Source organism: Pollicipes pollicipes, unplaced genomic scaffold (assembly GCF_011947565.3).
Source record: "Pollicipes pollicipes isolate AB1234 unplaced genomic scaffold, Ppol_2.1 Scaffold_4295;HRSCAF=5057_pilon_pilon_pilon, whole genome shotgun sequence".
Classification (NCBI taxonomy): domain Eukaryota; kingdom Metazoa; phylum Arthropoda; class Thecostraca; order Pollicipedomorpha; family Pollicipedidae; genus Pollicipes; species Pollicipes pollicipes.
Genome location: NW_023596461.1, coordinates 40,588,925 through 40,615,300, shown reverse-complemented (window position 1 = coordinate 40,615,300; position 26,376 = coordinate 40,588,925). Strand labels below are relative to the sequence as shown.

The window sequence follows — 26,376 nt, the reverse complement described above, 5'->3', positions numbered from 1 at the left end:
TTCTTAAACTCTGAGATGGCCTGCGTTAAGTCTGGGAAGTGTCATTTTCCACGCCTAGAAAAGACACAGGCCAAGTCCTAAAAGGATCAAGTTTTGCTCTTAGACCTGAGAACATTCCTTCCTAGGCCTGCAAAGGCCGGAGAGGGACTGGTCGCATCTTAGGCGCAGAGTGGGGATGGGGGTGGGTTCCATCTCAGGCGCAGAATGAGCTATCACTAATCGGGAGAAAACCCATGTTGGCATACCCACTTGCAGAACACATCGGTAGCAAAGTCGGAGTTTTTTTTCTGACACCTGTATTTTGATGATTTGATAGTGTTTGGAAGTTCTTGAATCGGCTTCTGCTTCTGCTTCTAAAACAGTAGAACAGACAGAGGGGGGATAAAGGGGCACGTACCCCCCGCTTAGGTTTCGAGGAACCTTTTGGACCCCCGGGAACTAGGATTAAGGTTTCGATTTGACGGGCCGAAGGTCCGGAAAGGCCGGCCAGAGGTCGTATTCAGTGGCCCGGCCTGCAGGACTAGGCACTCCAGTGCCAGCCAGGAGACCCTCCGCGCTGATCAGGGGCCCTTGAGTCGATAAGGGCCAATATGTGGAGTCAGACATTATCAGTAACGCACAGTCGGCTGCGTGGCGGCATGGATCTGAGGGTCCATTTCCCGAGTAGAGACAAAGCTGGAGCAAGCGATTTACATTGGTCGGGGTTTCACAGCGCCTAACGGGAGGCCCTGTGTTGGCAAAGGGCCCCTAGTCGACCAGTAGTAGTGTTCGAGTCCAAAGAGCCTGGAGGACCCGCCGAGTACCACGATCAAGGGCTTGATTGGAGGGTCGAGGAGAACGAAGGGCTGGTATGTTTTTATTCATGAAGCAGGCCTGCGGGGACAGACCCTCAAATAACAGTTAGAGAGCCCTTTGCACCGATTAGGGGCATCCTGAATCGATATGGGTCCTTATGTCGGTCAGGCACCGCAAGTGCCGCATAGTTCGCTCCGTATCGGTATGGACCTGGGGGCCCACTTTCCAATCAGCTACAAAACTGGGGCCAGTTATTTATACTAGTCGGTGCCCTGTATTTGTCAGGGGCCCACAGCGCCTAACAGAGGGTCCTGTGCTCGTAAGGGCCCCGAGGCGACCAGGGGCAGTGTTCGGTGAGGCCCGAAGAGGGGCCCGGGTGGCCCAATGAAACAGACCATCAAAGGCCTGGTTGAAGGGCATAAGAACCTGAATGGCTGCCTGCAGGTCACATAAAGAATCGTGACCCGTATGGTCGTGATTTAAAATATCAGTCAGAGGTTCTCCTGTACCGTTTGAGGACCCTCTGTGACAATGCGGGTGCTTAAGTCGATCAGAGACCACGAACCCCCTTTTCAAATGCAACACGCTGCGCTGCTAGCTCGCTAGGGAGGTGTCAGCTGGCGAAGCTGTGTTGAGCAGAGGTGCTTTGGATCGTCCATCTGGAGAGCGTCTCGTTTGTTTGGGGCCGGGTCCGAGTTGCGCCCGTTTTCATGATAAGTGTCGTCCATGGCTGTACCTGTCCCCGCCGAGACATTGGCCTGATGAATATTCCGCTCCTCGGCTGGTTTGCGACGCCAGCCGCCGGCTGACGTGTTCCTCGGCTGGTTTGCGATGCCAGCCGCCGGCTGACGTGTTCCTCGGCTGGTTTGCGACGCCAGCCGCCGGCTGACTTGTTCCCCGGCTGGTTTGTGACGCCAGCCGCCGGCTGACCTGCTCCTCGGCTGGTTTGCGACGCCAGCCGCCGGCTGACTTGTTCCCCGGCTGGTCTGCGACGCCAGCCGCCGGCTGACGTGTTCCTCGGCTGGTTTGCGACGCCAGCCGCCGGCTGACGTGCTCCTCGGCTGGTTTGCGACGCCAGCCGCCGGCTGACGTGTTCCTCGGCTGGTTTGCGACGCCAGCCGCCGGCTGACTTGTTCCCCGGCTGGTTTGTGACGCCAGCCGCCGGCTGACCTGCTCCTCGGCTGGTTTGCGACGCCAGCCGCCGGCTGACTTGTTCCCCGGCTGGTCTGCGACGCCAGCCGCCGGCTGACGTGTTCCTCGGCTGGTTTGCGACGCCAGCCGCCGGCTGACGTGCTCCTCGGCTGGTTTGCGACGCCAGCCGCCGGCTGACGTGTTCCTCGGCTGGTTTGTGACGCCAGCCGCCAGTTGACGTGTTGCACGTGCTGACCGTTGGCGCCCGCTTATCCGGCTTATCCCGCTATCGGACCTGAGGCTGATCGGAGTACACCGGTCAGCTTCGAGCCGGTCAGTGGGGTGCTGTGCCCTGCGGCTGTCTCCACAGTATCGGCCACGATGGGCATGCTGCTTTTGAAAGCGGGGATGGTGGAGCGTGGGCAGGTGGCCACCGCCTGGTGCACTGCGGCCTGCATATGGGTCGGGGGGGGGGGGGGTCAGTCGGCTCGTCCCTGGCGGTGCTTGTGGACACTTGCCGGGTCGGGACACAGAGTTCGTGCCTGGTGGTGCCTGCGGGCACTTGCTGTTTCGGAACAGCGGGCGATCAAACGGCGCAGCGCACAAGGGCCGTTAGTTGGGCGACGAGCCTGGACAGAACGCTCCCGCAAACGAGTGACTGAGCAAATGTGGTAATCGGCTTCATACACTCGTCCGTCGCGTGCAGTGTGTGTGCGCTGCGCCTAGCAGGGAAGAATGATTAGCAGACATATTAACGACACAGCGCGGAGGATGGTTATCGTCGAAATTGAAGCATTCTCTCGGTCACATGAAAAAGGACGACATCCGCATGAAGACAAAGTGAAGAAAAAGAGAAACAGCAGAAAGCTGTTCTGAATGTTGCGAAGAGACCCCAACTCCTTCCTTTTCAAGTTTTACAAGTGTCACAGGTATTTTTGTGAGCAACTACCACGCTTTTGTACCTGGAAACTTTCAGATTTGCCCACCAAAGTTGGAGGGCCACCCCCTGAGTCTAAAAGTTAAGGGATCAATCGCCCCCCCCCCCCCCCTGCTCCCCGCCTGTGCTGTATGTGTTTTATCGTACTGGTTTGGTATATATATGTTGGTTTGGTATGCATGTGGTTGCCCCCATTCCGATAGCTTATCTGCGCCTATCACCAGAATACCTCGTGGCTGATCTCAGCTCTTCACCCCTGGCGTGGCCTGTCGCGACATGCCTGCTTACACCGTGCGCAATGTGGGCGGGCGAGGCTGCGCGAGGGATACATGCGATGGCTCTCCGGGCGAGCAGAGCACCATGCCCCCGAGGATGGTGGCAGTTGACGAATGAGAAGAAGACAACGACAAGGATGGCAGTGAAAAAAAAACAGGGTAAGATCCGCCACGAAGACTAGGTCAGCACCGACACAGGTCAGCAGCAGATAAAGGACGTCATACAGAGCCGAGGCAACTGCCTCAGATCAATGAGCCGGCAAAAAGTGGGGCTAATCAAGCGCCACCTGCAGGCTAATGTGTAGCACGCGCGTTATGCACGCGCGATTAAGGGTGGCTGTAGTGGCGGGAGAGGCGATAGTCTCTAGTGATTTGGGAGAAAGCTATCTGATGTAGATAAGGCAGTACTAATAGTAGGCAATACCCCGTACAATAACCAGGAGAATGGAGAGATAGATGCACTGATATTTCGGCTACATGCCCTTAGCGAAAAAAGTATCAGTAGTAAGCTCAAGGTTGCCCGACAATCCTAAACGATTTTTCGGCTGTTTTAAATAGCGAGCCACGGTTTTTGCAGGTCACGAATACTCAAGGGATTAAGCAGGGAGCAACTGCTAGCCAATACCACGATAAAGTTCATATCCAGCTGAGAATCAAAGTATACAAAAGTGCGCGTGCATGCAAACAAATTCAAGTAAACAAGCGTCCCGAATTACGCATCATCCATGCATGCAAGCGATGCCAACATGCATCAGGCATCACGCACCACTTCTGCAAATCATTTCAATTAAACAGACTTCACGCATCATGCGTCAAGAACCATTCATACACGTAAGAGATTTTTAGCTAGTACGTGTCACACATCAAGGCGTTAATCACATTCGCATAATCGGGCATGATTAGCCCTGTACGTTAAGGTGTAGTCGCCGACTTCTTATAAGAATAGATTCATCTATTTTCCTGTCTGGATGGCCCTGTACTCTGTGCATGACTCTGAGCTCTAAAAGGGTCAAGGGTCCATATCTTTCTGACAGGCAATTTCGAATTGGCTACTGATGTTCTTTTCGATAAAGGCATATAGCCCACACTACAATGCACCCACCTCCCCATTCTCCTGGTTATCATACGAGAGATAAGCCTATTAGTACCGTCTTACCTATATGCGTAACGTTTCTCGCAAATGCGTTTAACAACTCACGCAATTAAGAAAGATAATCGTTGGTAGTCCTGTGCGCCGCGCAGGGTTTTGTTGGACACGTCTCAGCATACCATCATGAGCCCGCCTGTTGTGTACTGGCGGAGGGGCAGGGAAAGCGGGCGTGACGTATCATCACAGCTGCTGCCGTATCTTTGGTGGCAAAAGCACGACATCGCTGCGGTGCACGGAGACCTGGCGGAGACCTTCGCGACTGACGCCGGAGACCTTTCTCCGGCGACTGACGCCGGAGACCTTTCTCCGGCGACTGACGCCGCTGATTCATGTCAGAGTACCTGGTCTACAGAAGGCGCCCCTTTCCACGTGTGGGTGTGCATTTACACCCCCGGCCGATAGTGCTCTCGCAGCTACATCGTGCGCGTAAGATTGCACCTTCTGCGAACAAGTAATTGTGGTCATCATATTATGGTCATCCCTCTTCGGCTGGGCCGACCGTAGTTAGCTAGGGGCGATTTGAACAAAAAAGATCCTATCGACCGATGAGATATTTCCATTGGCGACCGATAGTGCCTCCACAAGGGCATGGTGCGCCCAATTTAGCGCACAGGTAAAAGTATTATACATTCCACGCCGTATCCGTGCGAATGGGTGCTCCGGCCTGGCCCATTCCCTGAGTAAAGCACCGTCTTGGGGTCGGCAGAACAAAACCGAAACAAAGTAAGACGAGTGTGTTGTACTGACAGATCATAGCCCTTTTCCATCGTTATGGAATGCACACGGTCGCAATTTTCTGGTTTGATTATAAAAACATTGCCGGGGCGCCTTATCATGGCAAATACTCTAGGGGTAGGCAGGTCGCAGTTAGCCACGCGCCGTCAAAAAAAGGGCGATTTGAAAAAAGGCTATGTCGGCCGCAGAGTGATTTGCACTGCCGTTCGATAGTGCTCCCATAACAATATTTGCATGCAAGGGAACGCCTTCCGCGCAGAAGTAATATTTCAATTTGGACGCCGCATCTGTGCAAAATCAGCCACCGGGCGGCCCCCAAGCATTGCAGAATATGCTGTTCGGGGTGGATCGAATGGAATCGGCCCCCAAGCATTGCGTAGTATGCTGTTCGGGGTGGACCGAATGGAATCGGCCCCCAAGCATTGTGGAGTATGCTGTTCGGGGTGGACCGAATGGAATCGGCCCCCAACCATTGTGGAGTATGCTGTTCGGGGTGGACCGAATGAAATCGACACCAAAGCTGACGAGTTTGTTGTTCTGCCAGTTGACATCCCTATACCAACGCTAGCGAACCGCTTCAGGCTGGCCCGCAGAACGGAGTAGCATGGTGTCAGCCGAGTAGACTAGAAACTCCAGCCCGACGCGAGTGTCGTACTCACTGCTGATAGCCCTATGTTGGTGCTTTTCGAATGCACACAGTTGCAACAGTCCTGCTCAAATGTAGATATCTTTCCCAGCCCGCCGTATCATGACTGTCACTCTAAGGGCGGGCCGGCCGCGGTCAGCTGGGGACTATTTGAACGAAAAGGGTGCTATCGGACGATACGAGATTTACATTGTCAGCCAATAACGTTTGTTTTTTACATTGTCAGACGATAGCGTCTGCACGCTCGCATTGTAAATGCATGGTTTCGCCTTCTACGCACGAGCAAATGCATTTTAAACTAAAAACGCCTCTTCTCAGTTTGATGCTGCGCTCGATCCGCCTTCATCGATTGATACGAAATCGGGTTGGACGAATAACTTGATTCCCAAGTTGGAGAAGTGTGTCGAAATGACAGATGACAGCTTTATACCACTGGTATCGAATGCATACATTCGCACTCTTCGCGCGAGACAGTAAGTTTTCTTTTGGGGTTGTTGTACTCTGGCCATCACGCGAAAAGCAGGCCGAACGCAATGCACTAAGCGCCGCCAAGGGGTGCTTGTAACAATAATGTCATGTCGCCCAACAAGTGATGTCCATTACCGGCCGATAGTTCTTCCATACTAACACAGTGTGCTAAAGGCTGCACCTTCCGCACACAAGGCCGCCGTAGTATGGCCATCACACTAAGTGCATGTCGGGTGCAGGGAGCTATCCGCCTCGAAGGGGTGATTTGAACAAAATGAGTCATGTTGGACGACGAGAAACTTCTATTGACGGCTGGCGGCGTTCCCACCATGGCATGGTGTGCGCAAATATGCACCTTTCACGTAAAGGTATTAAAGAATGGTGATGAGTGTAAAATTCGTGCAGTGCTTTATATGTGAAACATAAATGTGTTGTTTTATCCTTGGTGCGTGCATTGTTCCGCAGAAAGTTATTGTGGATCTGCGGTTGCATTTTATTTATACTGAACGTACTCCGAAAGTACGTTCAGTACGTACGAAAGTACGAAAGGACGTTCAAAGAAAGAAAGAAAAAAAGTGCTCGGTACATTAAGGTCAGAACAGCACCATCGGGTATTAAGGGAAAGACATCGTTGTCGTACAATGTTTTTTTTTTCGCAGGGGAAGATACAATTACAAATAACTTGAATGGAATGACATGAAGTGAGAGTTCTTAACAAGTCCCTGACTCAGCTTAAACGCATTGCAGCACTTGTTTCGTAGCATGGCCACAGCAGTTGGCGATTAACGTTGAAAAAATGAAGGGGACATTGATTCACTATTTTGTTCTGACATTACACGATACATCATAAAAGCAATGTTATTTCAGTCATAGCCCTTCAACGTTTGACGCCTATATTCATTCGGTATCTCCTGCATGTCAAAAGCGGGTACCAAAGTAACAGTGTACTAACATTTCACTAAGCATGAATATCATACACAGTCAATGTTATGCCCACGATACTGAAATTGAGTCGTGCTTCATTGTATACTTTTATACGTTACACAGAAACTTTCATCTAACATCCTTTACGATATCGGTCCAATCTGGCAACTATATATTTCTAAAACATTCGATATCAACATTCCATCATAGACTCATAAACACTTTTTAATGCTCGATCGGTGTCGGCACAGCAAAATGATCGTGCATGGCTATTACACCTAGTGTTATGTCAACGCTATAGCAATGTAGTTGCGCTGATGAGGTCACCGCTATTGGCTTTTATACCTTTTCGACAGTTCGCCCTTTATGTTTGCCGACGTTCATCTCTTTCGACTAGTTGCGATCAACTTTTTCGCTCTGCTTCGTCCGGGAACTGGTTTACTCGGAACACGCGGCACCGAAACTAAGTGAGTTACCCGAACGGGCTATTGTACTAGATATGACATAATGGTTGACATCGGCATGCTCGACATGCTTGAATGATTTGTAGCCTTTGGTGCACTAATGCCCAGCAGTCGTCAGCAGAAGCAGAAGTGTACCCACTTGCATGCGCGTAGTTTCGCGAAATGAGTTGGGAGTCTAAACAGTGAAGAACTACCCAGCCTTACTCCAAAATATGCCAACACGCAGGCTTCTATCCAGATTTAGCTCACTTCCTTTCCACAATTGAGGACTGGAGTCCAAGTTGGGAGGCTTAAGCCCCCTCAAGATAAATGGGAAATGCCACCTTTGGCTGCTTGCAAAAAGAAGTCGGCCGTCAGTTTCGCTGAAACTTTGATGATCGGAAACTTTGCCGGCCCAAAGAAACGTGGCGAGTTGGTAGCATTTGGTAGCTGAAGTTATTTTTCAGCTGATGGGTAAACATGACGCGCAGGTCGCAGTCCCCGCATCCGATGAGGACGCGATTGTGATTCGCGTGTGTTCGTTAGGGTTGTCGATTCGAGTGTTGTCGCTTGAATTCATAGAAGCTGGGAGAGAGCGACATTTCGGAAGTCGCGTGCTCAGCTTCCTGAAGTGGTTAGCCGGTGGAGGCGTTTTGCTTTGGTGTATTTGACACGATGAGTCGATACATTCAACTTACGCTAGCGGTGTGCGTCTTCATTGTCCAAACTGATGTTTCATTTTCGTTCTACCTTCCGGGTTTGGCACCGGTTAACTACTGTGAGAAGGAAAAAGAAAGTGAACGCTGCAAGGTAATTGCTTGGTGTGTTGGTGTGACTGTTTTTACCTGCATGTGGGACAGTATCTGAAATATGGTTTGGGCACTTGGGGGAGAGAACAAAAATATTAAAATATCCCAAGTGAATTTGCAATACATTCATGGCTGGCACTAAAGGACATTCCTTGGCAGCAGATGACAGTAAACATGATGTTCAAGCTGGTCTCAGTGATTGCCAAAGACCATTAGAAATTGGCTGTTTGCAGTTCCTAAGATTGCTGGCTTCCTAAGTAGGTGGTTCCTAAGTCTATGCCTGCACCTACTGTATTTTTTAAGCAATGAAGCTGATAGAAAGTTGTTGATATTGATAATTCTATTGGAAAGGTGTCAGTCCCAATAAAGGCTGATAGAAGCACATGCTTAAAATGCTGTTCACCTGTTGCACCATGCCTGCTAACACATAATGCTAAGTTTATGATTGAAATGTCATGCAAGCCACAACATAAACAGGAGTATCTGGGGCATTGTAGTTAGTGCAGCTACATTCTAGCCCAGTTACAATCTTTCTCACCCAGAGGAAAGATTTTGGGGCAACATGATGCCCACCTAGGCTTTTACTGACTTAGATGTACTTAATTTGGGAACAAGGGTGTAATTCCCTATTTAGTTGGATAGGATGCCAACCTCTCCCCAACCTTGAGAAAAAGCTTGGTCAAAATCAGGGAGAACATGGTTTGCTCCATTTTAGGGGGGTAAAGGATTTCTCTGCTCACCCACTCCACCAAATTATGTACAAAACTACACCACCTGAGACATCAGGCTGCTGTGTGATTGGTGCTTGGATGGCAACCCAGCAGGGGCTCAGGAATTATTTCATCCTCACAGAGCAATCCAGTTGCATGAGGTTAGCATCACTACATCTGCTCATTGCCACTGATTCTGATACAATACTTTTATCAGTGTATGACAATGAGCTAAATATATATATTGCCTTTATCTACACCACCAACCAGTCATGCTATTACCACTCCTCATGTGGCTGCTCCAAAACAAGGCAAAACAAGGTGGGTAGGCCACATAAATGGTGTGCATGCAATAGCAGTCTTCAACAACACCTCCTGTAGGTCATTTATTGGTTTTGATATTGCTTTTTTGGACTATTGATTTTGTAAAGAATATTGGTTGGCAAAACCCAACTAAAACAACAGGTAGATCTCAAAAAATGTAAATAATCTTAAATACACGAGGAAAAGTTATGCTCAACAGAGAACAAGAAACCCTGCTTTAGCTTTATACTCATATTATGATTCTGTGAGGATGCTCTGTGGATCGATTAAAAGATTTCATACTTTTGTTTGATGACCCCTTTATGCATGTTCGTCATGTATTCAGCTCAGATTTCTTGGTGGAGAATATGCCTTCTCCCCAATGCTGAGTCCTCAAGAGCTGGAGACTGGCTGAGCCGTGGTTTTCCACGTGCCTGAGCGAGTGTTTGGGATGATGTTTGACATCACCATTATATGTTCTACACAATATCCATTTTTGATAGTTTCCAATAAAACTTCAATGGAAATGTGCTTTAAAAAGCACAAAAAATAACTTATTCATCAATGATGTATGATTCATTCAACTTATATTTAGAGGTACATGTAAGGTTTACACCATATACTTTCATATCAATTTTTCTTGTGTTAGAATGATGTCTGCGTGCAATCCAGAAACATTGAATCATGCGAGATATTCTCTGCGCTTTTCCCTGGTCCATCAAGAGATGCTGTTGTTTTGGGTGTGGGCTTGGGCCCGGTGTGTGAGCGTGTTCTTGTCATTGGATGGCAGGTGAGTTAAACACGTGCTGGTGAGCGGCAACAGACCTGGCACTGCATGCATTGCAAGAAAAGATTGTGTGATATGGTAGAGATTTGACTGTAACCCACAGACAGTATCCCTCATTCAGTCGTGAGTGTGGCGCGTGATGCTGCCAAAGTTGCAGGAACAGCTTGCCTCCATCTGATGTCCCTCTCAGAGAACAACTTTTTACATTCTTTCCTGTGTATATTTGTGGAGAGCAAATTGTATTGGGGCTAAAAGCACCAAGAAACACCCAAGTTTCAGACACTATTATGGGATGTGCAGTCACTCAGCCCCTGGACTCTGCTGCAAGGGATAATCTCTCAACTTATTAGAAGGAATTGATTGTCCTCCCAGCTAAATTGGGTTTGAGGTTGGTGTGACTGTCTACTTTCAAATCAAGAGTGTTCATATAAGGTGAGATTCAGGGTGAATATGAATCAGGGTGGGACTCCTCATTTAAGACATATGTTTATCAATATTCAACACCAATCTTAATTCTTAGTAAAATGTATAAATACACTCCAGCAGCCATTTCACCATCAGCTGCAGAGTGCTTTATGTACTCGATCAATTGAAACATTTGTATCACTCATGGATTGCATGCTTGCACACTTATACACAGTTACATTTGATGTTTCAGATATAATCAAAGTTAAGCCTCTGATGTAAGTGTTAAGCATAGTTCTGTAGGCATTGTTGCACATTGGCGGGTATCTTTTTATCATCTGGTGGTGGATGGGGTGAGTGGTTAAATATTTGGGAACAATTGTCTCTGTGCTTTTGATAAAATATATGAAATTTACTTTGGTGAGGCTGCCTAATGTAAAGTAGATCCCAGTGCAATCTTGTTTCATTGATATGTTGCAGTGTTTATGACCATGACAATGTTGATGCGACCTTTAATGGATTGCATGCATTATGGACATCTCAGTAAGGCTTCACTCCAAAACAAGCATCAGGTTTTCAATGTTTTAGCCAGCTAGTAGTGCAGTGTTCCCTTGCATCATGGAGTCATGCCGGAAATCACACATTTTAAGATTCTCTGCTGATTATGCTTCTTTCTCACAAGTCTTCAGTTATGCTAGAGATAATGGAGCATGTATTATTTAAGAAGCATGAAAATGAGGTTGTTAATTATTCTGTTCCTCTTTCAGTCCAAGATTCCAGTCTTCGTCAACCGGCTGACGTCATTGGAATCTGTCATACCGTATGACTACAGCTAGTAAGTACCTACATGCCTGGGAATGGAAGGTATCAGCCCTTGTCACCAGGTCTTTTTAATGTGTTGCCAGCCATGGCCCCCACCAGTCATGTATTAGAGAACCACTAATATTGTTTGGTATATCACACAAATGTATATTTAATGATCAAACTGTATTTGTTTTCCACAGCTTTGACTTTTGTGAACCTAAGGAGAAGTCAGCACCACCCCCGGTCGAGAACCTTGGCCAGGTGGTCTTCGGCCAGCGCATACAGTCCTCACCATATGAGGTTTGTTTGGTCACTGATCATCAAATGGTCAGCATTAAGGGCATTGCAAGGAGTTTGCAGTGCACAAATGCACTACTCCCACTTGGCCCATCCTGGCTTGTATTTGTTGACCTTCATTGCACGTTGACTGAGGTTTGATTTTCAGAGCCTAAAATTAGCTGTGAGTTTTGAATGATCAAATCATTGAAATGGAAGGACAACATGCTGTGTATGAACATCTCACTGGTTCATATCAGTACCACTGTTTCTGTTGATTTTCTGAGCCTCATGCTGTTGTTGGCATCTGGTTCCAGTTTTTGTTTGAGCCAGCTGGCCGGACGCCGCAGACGTGCGTCAAGGTGTGTGAACGTTCCTACAACAGCGGCGACGACAAGAACAATGGCAAGCTGACCAACCTGAAGCGGGCCATTTTCCTCGACTACCAGCACCACTTCATAGTCGGTGGGTAATCAGGCTGTGAGACAGTGTGCCCCCCCCCCCCCCTCTGGCAGTGTGCTACATGACCCTGCCATCTTGACACCAGCCCCAACATCCCTGTCCCTGATGGCTGCTGACTAACCACTTGTGTCCCTGGTGTGTTTACACCCTTTGTCCCGCTGTGCACTGATGTGATCGCCCATTATGATATCCACTGACGCAGTTTTATGGTAGGATTGAGGCAATGTTTTAGGATCTTAGATGGTCCTTCCCAGTTAACTCAGTTGGTTGAGCTTTTGGCTCAATCGAGAAGACCCTGGTTCGAATCTCAGCAATTACAGGGAGAGAATTTGAGTTGTAACACATGCCTGGCTGACAGCCAAGCATGATCCAGTTCTTCTCAGGATTTCTGTTGGCTCAAACACCTGATGACCAGAGAGTTTATTGGTCTAAACGTTGTGTGCAAACTAAAACACTAGATAGGGATGATGGTCAGAACAATTGTTCCATGCATGATCCACCAACACCTTGCTGTCCTCTTCCTTATCTTCGCTGACATGACTCCCCTGGCAGTCCGTCAGCTGACACGGCACCCCCTGTCCCTGATGTTCGCTGGCACGACTCCCCTGACAGTGTGTTCGCTTCCACGACACCCCCTGTCTCCGATATTCGCTTCCACGACACCCCCTGTCTCCGATATTCGCGGACATGACTCCCCTGACAGTGCATCGGCTGGCACGGCACTCCCTGTCCCTGATGTTGCCAGACATGACTCCCCTGGTAGTGTGTCTGCTGGCAACTGCTGGCGCCACACCCTCCCGCCACGGAGATCCGAAGGCAGAACACCTGCACTGATGTTGCCAGACATGATTCCCCTGGTAGTGTGTCTGCTGGCAACTGCTGACGCGACACCCTCCCGCCACGGAGATCCGAAGGCAGAACACCTGCAAGTCTGGCAGAACTAACTGAAACAGCTTTTGCCAGCCAGTTTCAGCTAGGCAAAACCAGCTGACAGAAGCTTCTGTTGGAAAGCTAACAGAAACTGGAAAAGCTCAGTCTAGGAAAATATATTTTCAAAATTTTGAAAGTGGTACAATACTAGTACTAATATAGTACGGATCATACTTTAGTGAAATGTGATTTCACTGACAGAATAATGGCAGTATCTCGATTGATTGACAGTAGCACATGGTAGGTGTAGTCAGTTTAATTGGTGTGTTGATGACAGCCTTGTAGGTAAGTGGCCAAAATTATGACCAAGAATGCATTTACTCTCAATAAAGTAACAAACATAAGCCTCTTAAAATCTCTAAGTAACATACATATGTTTTTACTGCACAATGGGTTTAGTGTCATTTATTGTGAATACAAGTAACCACAGGATGATTTTGCATAATTCATGGTTATTTGTGCAGCAAATTTATAGCACCAAGCTGGATTTGTTCTAGAGTGATTGAACCAGATTTTACAATGTTCATCTTTGTTGGTATAATTTGATGTGCATATGTGAATTGTTGCGCGAATAAATTCATGGGTCATAGTGTTAGGATATGCCAGTCGATGTGTGTAAACTGACTGCGCTCTCATGCACAAACCATGGGACTACCCAGTTTGGGGCTTTGTTGGTCTCAAGGTCGTCTAGAGGTTGGTCTCACTCTACGGACCCGCCTATAGGTTGATAGGTTTGCCACCTAGCAACGGAGAAGTGGCCAGCGTTGCCTTTGTACTTTGTACTACGTATCTTTGTAACTACCTGTTCATTTTGACCAATATCCATTCTAAGTATTAGTAATTTTTAGGATGTTTTGGTTCATGATCACAAAAGTGTAAATGAATGCGAATTCATCGGTGTATCCCATTAATACTGTCAAGCCGGAATTAACGACAGCTCGTGGCCTGTTCATATTCACGACATGTAGACTCCGATGTACTGATGTAAGTCGTTGACGTCGGTGACCAAAGGTGTCTGGCGTTACTAGCATTCCTTTTGGTGTCATCTAAATAACTGACTACGGTCACGAATCTATTATCGCCCCCCCCCCCCCCTCCTCCTCCTCCCCCCACCCCTAGTTGCACGCCGCACGGGGCGGTTTTCTGGTTCTGTGGGTACGGCATGCGAATTTTCTCGAGTAACTCCGGTCAGATGTCATTATGTCATTGCCATTATTGTGTCTCAATGTCAAATGCCATTATTATGTCTCAAATTTAGGTTTCCCAGTGTGAATGCTGTCTGTCAGAATGAAATGGCACTCCGGCATCGGTATGCTTTCGCTGGAGGAGGAGCTGTTTTGTCTGCATTGTTCGAACATTGCAATGTCATCATTTGTCAGCAACTGTGTTGTCATTTCTTATTTGAAATTTTCGAGACGATCCCCACCGATTCGGAAAACTGTTCGGACACAAGTCGTACGGGCTCTGTCGTGATTGGTTAGGAGCGAGGCTTTTGTAAAGCCGAGAAGACGGACTGTGGGTTTGCAAGTCATTGACAGCTGGTTCAATGAATGCAGCTGTAACGGCTGGTCCAAAACCCTTACCGCTCGATGGAGGAATGAACTGACTACCATGTGGGCAAAATGGTAAACCAGTCGCCTTCGTGTCATTTTGAAGGGTTGGCTTCGGGTTCAGTTTCGACTTTGTGATACTTTAAACATATTGCTGCAGTTTCAGCTTTAGTTCGAACAAGTTTATATTTATGACTCAGACTTTGCTAACATACTCTCTTGGACCGTAGATTGAGCCTCGTCCGGGTGATTCTCACCGCAGCTGGGGCGTAACTCCATAAAACAGCCCTGCCCTTCATGCTACCTCAGTAAACCCCGTGACTTGTCGGGGCTGCGACGCATGCGTGCTTGCAAGACCAAAACCAGCCGCTCATTCTTATGGCCGCTGGACGACGGCCGGAGAGCTCTGTCCGAAATGTTGTGCGCATGCTAACACACAAGACGAGCGCAACAGTCCGGAAAAGATCGCATCCCAGTGCTGGTGCCTGTTCTCAATCGCTCCGTACTACCGTTAAATTTTCTGATCTCATACCGTTGAGGCAGATGCGAGAATAGTTTTGTTGCGCAAAAAAAACGTTGTTTAGTAGTTTGGCTTCGGTTTCGGCCTCACGATTTTGAACTGACTGGTTTGGCTTTGCCTTTGTATTTCTTTAAATTGAAGCCACTGTCTTCGGTTTTGGCTCTGCAGTTTTGAACTTCGAAGCTATCTGCTTCGACTAAGACTTCAGCGTGGTGTCGCTGTCTTGACTTTGGATTTGGCTGCGAAGCCAAATCCCTGACGCCCCCCCCCCTCCCCCCTCCCGTGCATCACCCTGACGGCATGCCGGTATCCCTGCCCTCTGGGCGCATCACACGTCTGTCACTGATCCCTGAAACGTGAACCCTACACCCTGCATACCGGTATCCCTACCCTCTGGGCGCATCACACGTCTGTCACTGATCCTGGAAACGTGAACCCTACACCCTGCACAACCTCTTCTGGCGAATCTTGAACTGAAGAAGTTATTTGTTTGCATTGGCTATATCTCACGTATCTTGTAGTGGTCGTCTAGTGGGACTGGTGCGGTGTTACGGTGCCGCACAATGCCAATGCCGCGGTGGTGTGGCGGGCTGTACACTGCACGGTGTGGCCAGCGCTGGGGTCGTGTGGCCGCGTGCCCGTGCGGGGGGCTCGTGCTGACCGCGCTGCCCTGGCCGCCAGACAACATGCCCGTGACGCTGTGCTACATGACCGACCCGGGCGAGCGCAGCTGCAACAACGGCTTCCCCGTCGGCTGTTACGTGGACGCCCAGAACCGGGCCAAGCCCTCCTGCTATCTCGGTGTAAGCGGCCGCTCCAGCGCCGGGACCATTACGGAGAGGTGTGGCGGGCAGAGGGCTTCAGAGCCAGTGCTTGTGCCAAGACCGTGCTAGGTGCCTGAAATCGTGGCCTTGGGATGTGGCCACGAAAGCTCATGACCCTACCTGTCCCGGCTTGCCTTATGGTGGCGTATGTACGGGGATTGGCGTCACTTTGGCCTCGTCGGCGCTGCCAAAGTATCCTTAAGGTAAAAACGAAACATAGCCGTGGACAGCCATCACCAGTACCTTGTTGACATCCGTTTCCACACGAATGACTTGCCATTTCGCACCCTGGGTAGAGAGCGTTGTGTTTGATCCCTGCGAGTGCTGAACGTGCATGTCTGCAGCTAGTCCTCTGTCCACAGAGCAACTTGGCCCACAAGAGTGACGTTTATTACGTCTACAACCACCTGGATTTCAACATCACCTACCACAGTGGCGTGAACGAGGCTTGGGGCAGCTCTTTTCAAGGCAATGGTGCGTTTTGTAGTTGTATGGATATTTGCATCACGGACTGTCTTGTGACAACGACATGCCAATGTATTGCCAGCATTTACTAGTGTTTGGTCGATCACTTACGTGTTTTGAGTTTATGGTCTTCTCTCCCATGACCTATCCGCGTGTAGTCGCAAAACATCCGAGCAGAGATCGCAGCAGCACTGGTGTGGCTGGTCGGCGTGTCGTGCGGCGTCCCTGACGGCGCGCCGCGTGTCTGGTGCCGGCTCCGTGCGCTGACGGCGCGCCCTTGCGGTCGCAGGTGGCCGCATCATCCGCGTGCAGGTGACGCCGCGCTCCATCCAGCACCCGGCTGACGGCGTGCGCTGCGACGGCCCGCAGCCTGCTATGGAGATCAGCGGCCGCGACCAGTTGGCCGGCGGCGCCGTCCGCGTCCAGTACACGTACTCCGTCACATTCCACGTGAGCCGAGCTCGCCGTCCGCACGCTTCGGACCCGCCTGGTGTTCTGGGACCCTCGTCAGGATCCTAGCACCTTTCGCGTCTGTTAGGACTCTTGTCAAGGTCCAGCACACCTACTTTGTTGTCTTCCATGTGAGTCGGACCCTCTTTCAGAATCCGGCACTCGTACTCCGTCACCTTGGACGAGGACCGGGCTCGTCATTAAGGACTAGTAGAACCGTTTTGTCGCCTTTCATGTGTCAGTTGGCCGCCTGGTTATAATCCAGTACACCCGCGCCGTCATCTTCCGCGTGACTCGACTGATCGCGCCCGTCTGCCGGGCTCCAGTAGGCAGTGCTTGTCTCGTACCCGCTGGTAGACCGCGCCACTGACCGCGCCTGTGCCCTTTCTCTCAGGAGACTCACGATCTCAAGTGGTCGTCGCGCTGGGATTACCTGCTGGACTCGCTGCCGAACGCTAACATCCAGTGGTTTTCCATCCTTAACTCGCTGGTGATCGTGCTCTTCCTCTCCGGCATGGTGGCCATGATCATGCTGCGTACGCTGCACAAGGACATTGCTCGCTACAACCAGGTGCGTAGCCGGCCAGCAGGCGCTACGCACCTGGCTCGCTGGCCGCGTGTAGCAGGGCTGTCGGGCATCACGGGTTTGGCAGCTAGGTTCATGTGCGTAGGTCGGCTGGATCAGAATCCGGCTGCCTGTGCGGGGTGACAGCCGTCCCTTGCCGTGGTTGGGGAGCAACAGCCGTCCCGGGCCGTGGTTGGAGAGTGACAGCCGTCTCTGGCCGTGCTTGGGGAGTGACAGCCGTCCCTGGCCGTGTTTGGGGAGTGACAGCCATCCCCGGCCGTGTTTGGGGAGTGACAGCCATCCCCGGCCGTGTTTGGGGAGTGACAGCCGTCCCTGGCCGTGTTTGGGGAGTGACAGCCATCCCCGGCCGTGTTTGGGGAGTGACAGCCGTCCCTGGCCGTGTTTGGGGAGTGACAGCCATCCCCGGCCGTGTTTGGGGAGTGACAGCCATCCCCGGCCGGCGCTGGGAGTGACAGCCGTCCCCGTCCGGGGCTGGGGAGTGACAACCATCCCCGGCCGGAGCTGGGAGTGACAGCCGTCCCTGGCCGTGTTTGGGGAGTGACAGCCGTCCCTGGCCGTGGTTGGAGAGTGACAGCCGTCCCTGGCCGTGCTTGGGGAGTGACAGCCGTCCCTGGCCGTGTTTGGGGAGTGACAGCCGTCCCCGTCCGGGGCTGGGGAGTGACAGCCGTCCCCGTCCGGGGCTGGGAGGTGACAGCCGTCCCCGGCCAGAGCTGGGAGGTGACAGCCGTCCCTGGCCGTGGTTGGAGAGTGACAACCGTCCCTGGCCGTGTTTGGGGAGTGACAGCCGTCCCCGTCCGGGGCTGGGGAGTGACAGCCGTCCCCGTCCGGGGCTGGGAGGTGACAGCCGTCCCCGACCGGAGCTGGGGAATGACAGCCGTCCCCGGCCGGGGCTGGAAGGTGACAACCGTTCCTGGCCGTGTTTGGGGAGTGACAGCCGTCCCTGGCCGTGGTTGAGGAGTGACAGCCGTCCCCGGCCGGGACTGGAAGGTGACAGCCGTCCCTGGCCGTGTTTGGGGAGTGACAGCCGTCCCCGTCCGGGGCTGGGGAGTGACAGCCGTCCCCGTCCGGGGCTGGGAGGTGACAGCCGTCCCCGGCCAGAGCTGGGAGGTGACAGCCGTCCCTGGCCGTGGTTGGAGAGTGACAACCGTCCCTGGCCGTGTCTGGGGAGTGACAGCCGTCCCCGTCCGGGGCTGGGGAGTGACAGCCGTCCCCGTCCGGGGCTGGGAGGTGACAGCTGTCCCCGACCGGAGCTGGGGAGTGACAGCCGTCCCCGGCCGGGGCTGGAAGGTGACAACCGTTCCTGGCCGTGTTTGGGGAGTGACAGCCGTCCCTGGCCGTGGTTGAGGAGTGACAGCCGTCCCCGGCCGGGACTGGAAGGTGACAGCCGTCCCTGGCCGTGTTTGGGGAGTGACAGCCGTCCCCGTCCGGGGCTGGGAGTGACAGCCGTCCCCGGCCGGAGCTGGGGAGTGACAGTCGTCCCCGTCCGGGACTGGGAGTGACAGCCGTCCCCGGCCGGAGCTGGGGAGTGACAGCCGTCCCCGTCCGGGGCTGGGAGTGACAGCCGTCCCCGGCCGGAGCTGGGGAGTGACAGCCGTCCCCGACCGGGGCTGGGAGTGACAGCCGTCCCTGGCCGTGTTTGGAGAGTGACAGCCGTCCCCGTCCGGGGCTGGGAGTGACAGCCGTCCCCGGCCGGAGCTGGGGAGTGACAGCCGTCCCCGGCCGGAGCTGGGAGGTGACGCCCGCTCCTGACCGTGGCTGGGAGTGACGGTCGGCGGGCTACCCGTCAGATCGAGTCGGGCGACGACTCTCAGGAGGAGTTTGGCTGGAAACTGGTGCACGGCGACGTGTTCCGACCGCCCCGACACGGCATGCTGCTCTCCGTTCTGGTCGGCTCCGGTGTCCAGGTGCTCTCCATGATGCTCATCACACTCGGTGGGTGACTGGCGGCAGCTGTGGTGGCCCCCGCGCCTCAGCCGTGTTCGGGCCAGCCTTGCGTTGATGGCTGTCCGTGTCATGGTTGACACGGCAGTGACGCTGTCCTCACACCTGGTGCTCTTTCAACGTGTGGTATTGATAGTTGGACTGTGCAGCGCTCGTCGTTGGAAGGGAACTGCTGGGATATGGTGGTCCGTGCTAAGGGCTGAATGGGGTACCTGGACGTATTGTTACTCCTAAAGCTGTTTTATTTTTTAAGAAAGTGGATGCATCGTGTAATGATGCGGACACATGCCTTTCACCGTATGCTGAAAATTCATTCAAGAAATTTACAGCTACTGTATAATTCACTCAACTACGTCTTGTGCTGCCTGTGTTGCGCCGCTGACCTGTACCAGCACCGGCGCTGGCTCCTGACTGCCTGCACCAGTGTCGGCGCTGACCACTTACTGTCCATATTAGCGATTGTGTTGACCTCTGACGTGCTGCTGCAGTGTTCGCGTGCCTGGGCTTCTTGTCGCCGGCGAACCGCGGCTCGCTGATGACCTGTGGCCTCGTCCTGTACGTCTGCCTGGGCACGCCCGCCGGCTACGTGGCCGCCAGGATCTACAAGTCGTTTGGCGGCGAGAAGTGGGGACTTAACGTGCTGCTGACGTCGACGCTGTGCCCGGGGTGAGCCGCGCCCGGCTGCCGCCCCGCTGCCGGTGTCGGGCCGCCGCTCTGCGGACAGTGTGCGCCGGCGCGGACGAGTCAGCTCCGGGCCGCGCCCACCCGCCGCGCTGGCACAGAATCTGCACCTCTCATGTGCATCCTATGTGCGGTTTCGGTGTCGCTGTAGATTTAGGACTTGGTGGAAACAGTCACGGGTGTGGAATGCATCAGGCTTGGAAAATTGTTACGTCGCATTGGCTGATGACGCGTTGCGTGCGGCAGGCTGTGCCGCTGAGGCCTGCTCCCAATCGCCGTGGAGTGGATGACTGCGGCCAACGTAATCGTTATTGACAATGCCTGTGTCCCGTAGAAGAGAAGTCACTGTGCCCAGGGGTTGGCTGAGACGTTCGCTCCGCTAGATGTTGTGGCTGTCGTGAGTGGGATCGGACCGCTGAGGAGTGTGTCGGCGGTGCTTCCGCTGAGCCCCCGCCCACCGCCCGTCCGCAGGATCGTGTTCAGTATCACCCTGCTGCTCAACTTCGTGCTGTGGGCGCACGGCTCGTCGGCGGCACTGCCTTTCCTCACTATACTGGCGCTGATCGGGCTTTGGTTCGGTGTGTCCGTGCCGCTTACCTTCGTTGGCGCCTACTTCGGCTTCAAGAAGCGCGTGCTGGAACATCCGGTGAGCGCTGGGCGCGGACGGAGGGCGGCCGCGCGGCACCACCGGCGGCTGCTCTCGGGCGCTGGGCGCGGATTGAGGGAGGCCGCGCGGCGCCACCGGCGGCTGCTCTCGGGCGCGCTTCGTGGCTTGGCTGCGGCAGGGGCGCACTGAATGCTCCAGCACTGCAGAACATGTGTCATCTGTTAACACAGCAATGTATAGTCATGGGTGGGACTATCTGTTGTGTTCAGGATAGTGGCTGGTTGTCAGAAGCAGTTGGCAGGCCTGTGATCATGTAAAATGCGGTATTCAACTAAATTTGGCATCGTCGCTTTCTGAGAGAAATCATCAAGGAAGCACCCACGTCAGCTCGGATTTTATTTTCCCAGAAGGAGCAGGAAATTATTATTACAATAAGTGCCATTTGAACCCTCAAGAGGTTATCGTGAACACCTTAAGTGCTACCCTCTTGGCGTTTCGTCTTCGACTATAATACTATGGTACAAATGCTCAGGGTGCTAAGACCGAATCTTCGCAGAATTATTGCAGCTAAAACGGAAGTAGCCAAAAGAAAGATATCGAATGTACGAGGAGAGCGCATCGCAGCTGTCGACACATTTAACGGAATATGTTTTTGGGTATGTCCAGTCCGTTTAGGTACGTCACAGTGTGCGGTTAACGGCAGACTGTGCATTGTGAACAAAATACCCTTGCTTGTCTTGTGGGGCTCTCGGGTCACAGAACGTCCCGTGTTTGTGCGGAGCGCAGCGGCCGCTCAGCATGGTCGTGCTGGTGTACTGACGAATGCCCGCCGCCAGGTCCGCACCAACCAGATCCCGCGCCAGATCCCCGAGCAGAGTATCTACACGCGCCCGGTGCCGTGCGTGCTGATGGGCGGAATTCTGCCCTTCGGCTGCATCTTCGTCCAGCTGTTCTTCATCCTCAGCTCCATCTGGTGAGCGGCCTCTGCCATGGCTCTGGGACTGCGCGTGCTCCCCTCCCCCCCCCCCCCCCCCCACACACATGGCACTGGGACTGCGTGTGAAGCCCCCTCCCCCCCCCCCCCCGTGGCTTGCCTCGGCCATCTGCAGGTGTGCGGCAGAACGGCATAAACACGCTGCAGTAGATCAGTATCCCTTAAGGCAGCGTCATAGTACCGAAATGGTGTGGTTGTGTAATGTCAAAACGATGTAGTTGTTGCATCTGTAATGACTGCTATGGCGTCAATATCTGTGCAAGGGGACAGAGTTTTGTCGCAGCCTGGGACTGGTGCGTCAAAAACTGCATCAACAATGTGGGCCCGATGTCGCCATCGAGCGCCCTTACCGCGGGTGTCTTATTTATTTGTGTTGGATTGCCGTCATGCGTAGGGGGAAGACCGCTGTACAAACATTCACTGATGTAACTCAGAGATCTGGCTAAGCTCCGATTCCCTCTTTTTCTCCGTGGGGTGCGTCAGGCTGCTAGCCTGCTTTACTGAAAATTAGTGAGCACACCGGGAACAGTCCGGAAGGCATGCCAGAAGCTAGGGGCGGGCTGTTCTCGTGACCTTTCCTAGAAACCCAAGTCCAGCCGCATATCGCTCATGGTGCTCGGTGGTCACACACAACAGAGGTTGTGTTACTGGGGGATTACATCAGGATAACACCTAAAGTATCGTAGCATTGATGCACAAACTACGATTAGTTGGGCATGAGCACGCAGAGTTAACATGTACGATGCGGAACGTGGTAGACAGTTATGAGCGTTCGTTGGTTTTGCAAAAGAGGTGGCGAATTTTAGCATGCCAACGCCAGCGTCCATGGTGAGCGGCAGCGTGTCGTCGCGCATCATGCGATTGCCGCCCCTTCCTAGCGCAGTGGAGAGGACAGAACCACGCCACTGCACGGCACTCTTCCACGCGCAGGCTCCAAGCGTAGAAATACACGATTGGTGATCCTGTCGTCTGTCAGCAGGGGCACCGCACAATCGAAATCGGTGCTTATGCGGGTCTAAACGAATCCCATGTTTCTGTACAGAAACCCGACAACGCTTAAACGAGCATTATAACGAAAAATTTGAATGATTTGATATCGCAGCTTATGGGACAAGGAAGGCAGGAGGAGCTACTGGTACTGTTCCTCACGGGGACCGTCCTTAGTACTTCGTGACATGAGAACTTTGGTTGTGCAATCTGTTGGTAGTCTGTTTAGAGGCATTTCCTCTCCGCAGGTCCAGCCAGATGTACTACATGTTCGGCTTCCTGTTCCTGGTGTTCGTCATCTTGGTCATCACGTGCTCTGAGACCACCATCCTGCTCTGCTACTTCCACCTGTGCGCTGAGGTCGGTCAGGATCAGGTCGTCTGCTCGTGGGAGTCGCGGAGGGGATGGGAGAGGAGAGTGTGTTTTTCATGACCAGCTGTTAGAGCTATGTGTCATGACCAGGAAGGCAGTGGGGAAGCGTCCTACGTGAGGGTGATTCGTATTGGGTGAGATTGCTGGCTGCTGTGCAGTGGATTCTGTGTTATGGCCAGTGGTACGACTGAGGAGCGTTTGCGGCCTGTCGTTTGTATAGTGTTTGTGCATTTTCGGACCGATGGTCTGTGCGTTGGAAGGGGGCACAGTCCGATATGTCAGCCGTGCAGTGTGAAGTGTCATATTGCTGACGGTGGCCCATCCAGCTGCTGTCGGCGGCCTATCCGGCTGCCGTCGGCGGCCTGTCCGGCTGCTGTCGGCGGCCTGTCCAGCTGCCGTCGGCGGCCTGTCCGGCTGCTCTCGGTGGCCTGTCCAGCTGCTGACGGTGGCCTGTCCAGCTGCTGACGGTGGCCTGTCCAGCTGCTGTCGGCGGCCTGTCCGGCTGCTGTCGGCGGCCTGTCCAGCTGCTGACGGTGGCCTGTCCAGCTGCTGACGGTGGCCTGTCCAGCTGCTGTCGGCGGCCTGTCCGGCTGCTGTCGGCGGCCTGTCTGGCTGCTCTCGGTAGCCTGTCCAGCTGCTGACGGTGGCCTGTCCGGCTGCTGACGGTGGCCTGTCCAGCTGCCATCGGCGGCCTGTCCAGCTGCCATCGGTGGCCTGTCCAGCTGCTGTCGGTGGCCTGTCCGACTGTTGACGGCGGCCTGTCCAGCACCTGACGGTGGCCTGTCCGGCTGCTGACGGTGGCCTGTCCGGCTGCTGTCGGCGGCCTGTCCAGCTGCTGTCGGCGGCCTGTCCGGCTCTTGACGGCGGCCTGTCCAGCTGCCATCGGCGGCCTGTCTGGCTGCTGTGGGTGCCCTGTCCGGCCGATGTCGGCAGCCTGTCCAGACTGTTGTCGTTGGTCTGTTGTTCCGGCAGGGCTGCCGTCGGAGGATTATTGTTTTGACGTGGCCAGGGTGTGCTGTGTTACAGGACTACCACTGGTGGTGGCGCAGCTTCATGACCTCGGGTTTCACCGCATTCTACCTGTTCATCTACTGCTGCCACTATTTCGCCACCAAGCTCAGCATCGTGGACCCCACCTCTATCTTCCTGTACTTCGGCTACACGGCCATCATGGTGTTCCTGTTCTTCATCATGACCGGTGCGTGGTGCTGCCCGGCGTGGTGGCAACCTCCGTTGTCTACCACTGCTGCAGCACGGTGATTGTAAATTCAGCTCGGGAGGTAGCAGTGTAAGGAACTAGCGCTATCGGCCAGGCCGCCACTGCGACTCCAGCTCCAGCGTGATTGGCTGCTGGCCAGCCGACATTTGGCCACAGTGGCTCAGTCATTAGACCGGGTAGAACTTAAGACGTTTATGGAGATGACAGGGGTTCTGATGAACATCAAGGACCAATGCCAAGCGCTGGAGAAACTAGGCGAACAGAGTGGCACCCATGTGCGGTTTGCCCGCACGTTTATAGGCGGATTAAGCGAGTTGCTGGCAATATCACCTTTTTACTGGACATTGAACGCATCTGTCGCGTAGCAATAAAGCCGGCTGAATGTCTATGATACTTGGGAAGAATTCAGCAGCTTTTTAGATCAGTTACTGGGAAACGATGCGTAAGCTGACTGCTAACAAAAACCATCGTGGGTAGAATGCTTCCCTCCCGGCTGCCACTTTTTGAAACATTTGAGTGTTTCTGGGTGAGCCTTGGTTCGAATGAGCAATTTAGTAGTTTTCTGTGTATCGTTTAGCGTGGACATTGTTCCCTACACGCAGTGACTTATGACACTAATCAGACGTGCGCGGCGTGCGCTGTTGCGTGCCTCACGGGTGCGGCGCCTGCTCCTGGGGCGTGGCGTCCTCCGGTGCTGTGGTGGTAGCGTAGTAACGCCTTGTGGCCCTGTTTGCCTAGGCACCATCGGCTACCTGGCCTGCTTCTGGTTCGTGCGCAAGATTTACAGCGTGGTGAAGGTCGACTGAGGAGTCGGTCGTCGCCGTACGCCCGGCGCCGCCAACAGCACGCCAGCTCCCCCTCCCGACTGGCCGTGATCCGGTCGGCCGGCTCGGCGCGGCGCGGCGCGGTGTGGCGCGCTCGCCGCCGGGTCGGCGCTATTTATTGGTTACGGACTGCGCTGGCCGGCGGCGGCGGCGGCCAGAGGATGAGGCCGGCCCTCCCCGGCTCCCGTACGCGGCGTGCCTTGGCGATCGGCGGCGAGTCTGTGCCGTGCGCAGGTGGTCGGTGGCGGTTGTGGCTGCGTCCGGGCCGCGTGCTGGCTGCGGGCGGCCTTCTCGCCCCGGTGCGCGCGTGCCCCGTGCGCCAGGGCTGTGTGCGACGACAGTGCTGGCGTGCGCCTGTGTGGTGTCTCGTCCAGTGAGTGTACGCGCTCAACACACAACTAATGACTAGACTGTGGTGCGCCTCTGCTTGGATGTGGTTACGGGAACTCTGTTCTGCGTTCATTGTCATGCTTGTGCTGTTTGGCGCACATTTGTGTGATCGCCACGACACTTTTAACCACACTGTCAAATACTTTGTGTCGTTTGTTCGGGCATTTCCTGACTGTGAATGGAATACGGCCATGTGTGCAAATCTGCAGCCCAGTAAAAGCACGGACGTGTGGATGATCGTCAAATTATCTTAGTTGTCGATATGGACCATTGAAGTCGTGTTGTGTGCATTAGGGCACTCTTCCGCCTGGTGATTCGTGCATTGCTGACCATTTCACTCTTGGCGCCGGCTGTGGGTGACGTGAGCCCCTGGGCTTGGTCGGTAGGGCGGGGCCTCGCCGCCTGCTGTGGGCTCGGGCCCGGTCGGTTGTGGGCGTCGGCCCAAGTACGGGCCCTCAGCGGCGCCTCGCCGCCTGCTGTGGGCTCGGGCCCGGTCGGCCCAAGCTCGGGCCCTCAGCGGCGGTCTCGTGCTGGCATCCCCTTACAGTGCGACCGAAATGAGATGGTGTCGTTTTGTTACGCCTTACAGATTGATTTTGTTGTAGTGCACTATTCAGGGGAGAATAAATATACCATAAACCAGGCGTCTGATGTGTTTTGTGTTTAACCGAAGATCATGTGCCTACAGCTCATTGTCCACCACAGAGTCGGCGCTGCCCAAAGCCCGCTGAGACACGTCGACAGCGATCGGTGAACATGTCGGCCGCGACCGTTTCCGCCGCGGGATGGTTTCGTAGCCGTGACGTATCATGGTCTCGGCGGCGGGCGTTTCGTTCCCCAAATGCGAGGTGTCTTGTTCGGTGGGCCTAGTTGTCGGCGAAACCAACGGCGATGTTCCCCCAAATGCGGGGTGCTTCGTTCGGTGGGCCTATTGTTGGCGAAGCCAGCAGAGAGTTCTCGCCAAATTATTTAAGGT

At 53.4% G+C, this 26,376-nt stretch overlaps 1 protein-coding gene across 1 annotated transcript; it reads left to right on the top strand.

The window, feature by feature from the left end:
• Positions 1 to 8,007: 8,007 nt before the first annotated feature.
• Positions 8,008 to 26,048, top strand: LOC119096503 (transmembrane 9 superfamily member 2). Its single transcript, XM_037219413.1, has 15 exons — positions 8,008 to 8,314; positions 11,286 to 11,353; positions 11,523 to 11,622; positions 11,916 to 12,063; positions 15,742 to 15,863; positions 16,247 to 16,358; positions 16,639 to 16,799; positions 17,194 to 17,370; positions 19,173 to 19,317; positions 19,815 to 19,992; positions 20,479 to 20,653; positions 21,451 to 21,587; positions 22,844 to 22,955; positions 23,994 to 24,165; positions 24,925 to 26,048. Exons 1-15 carry the CDS (start codon positions 8,180 to 8,182, stop codon positions 24,990 to 24,992), a joined length of 2,010 nt encoding a protein of 669 aa, XP_037075308.1. The 5' UTR covers positions 8,008 to 8,179; the 3' UTR covers positions 24,993 to 26,048.
• Positions 26,049 to 26,376: the final 328 nt, after the last annotated feature.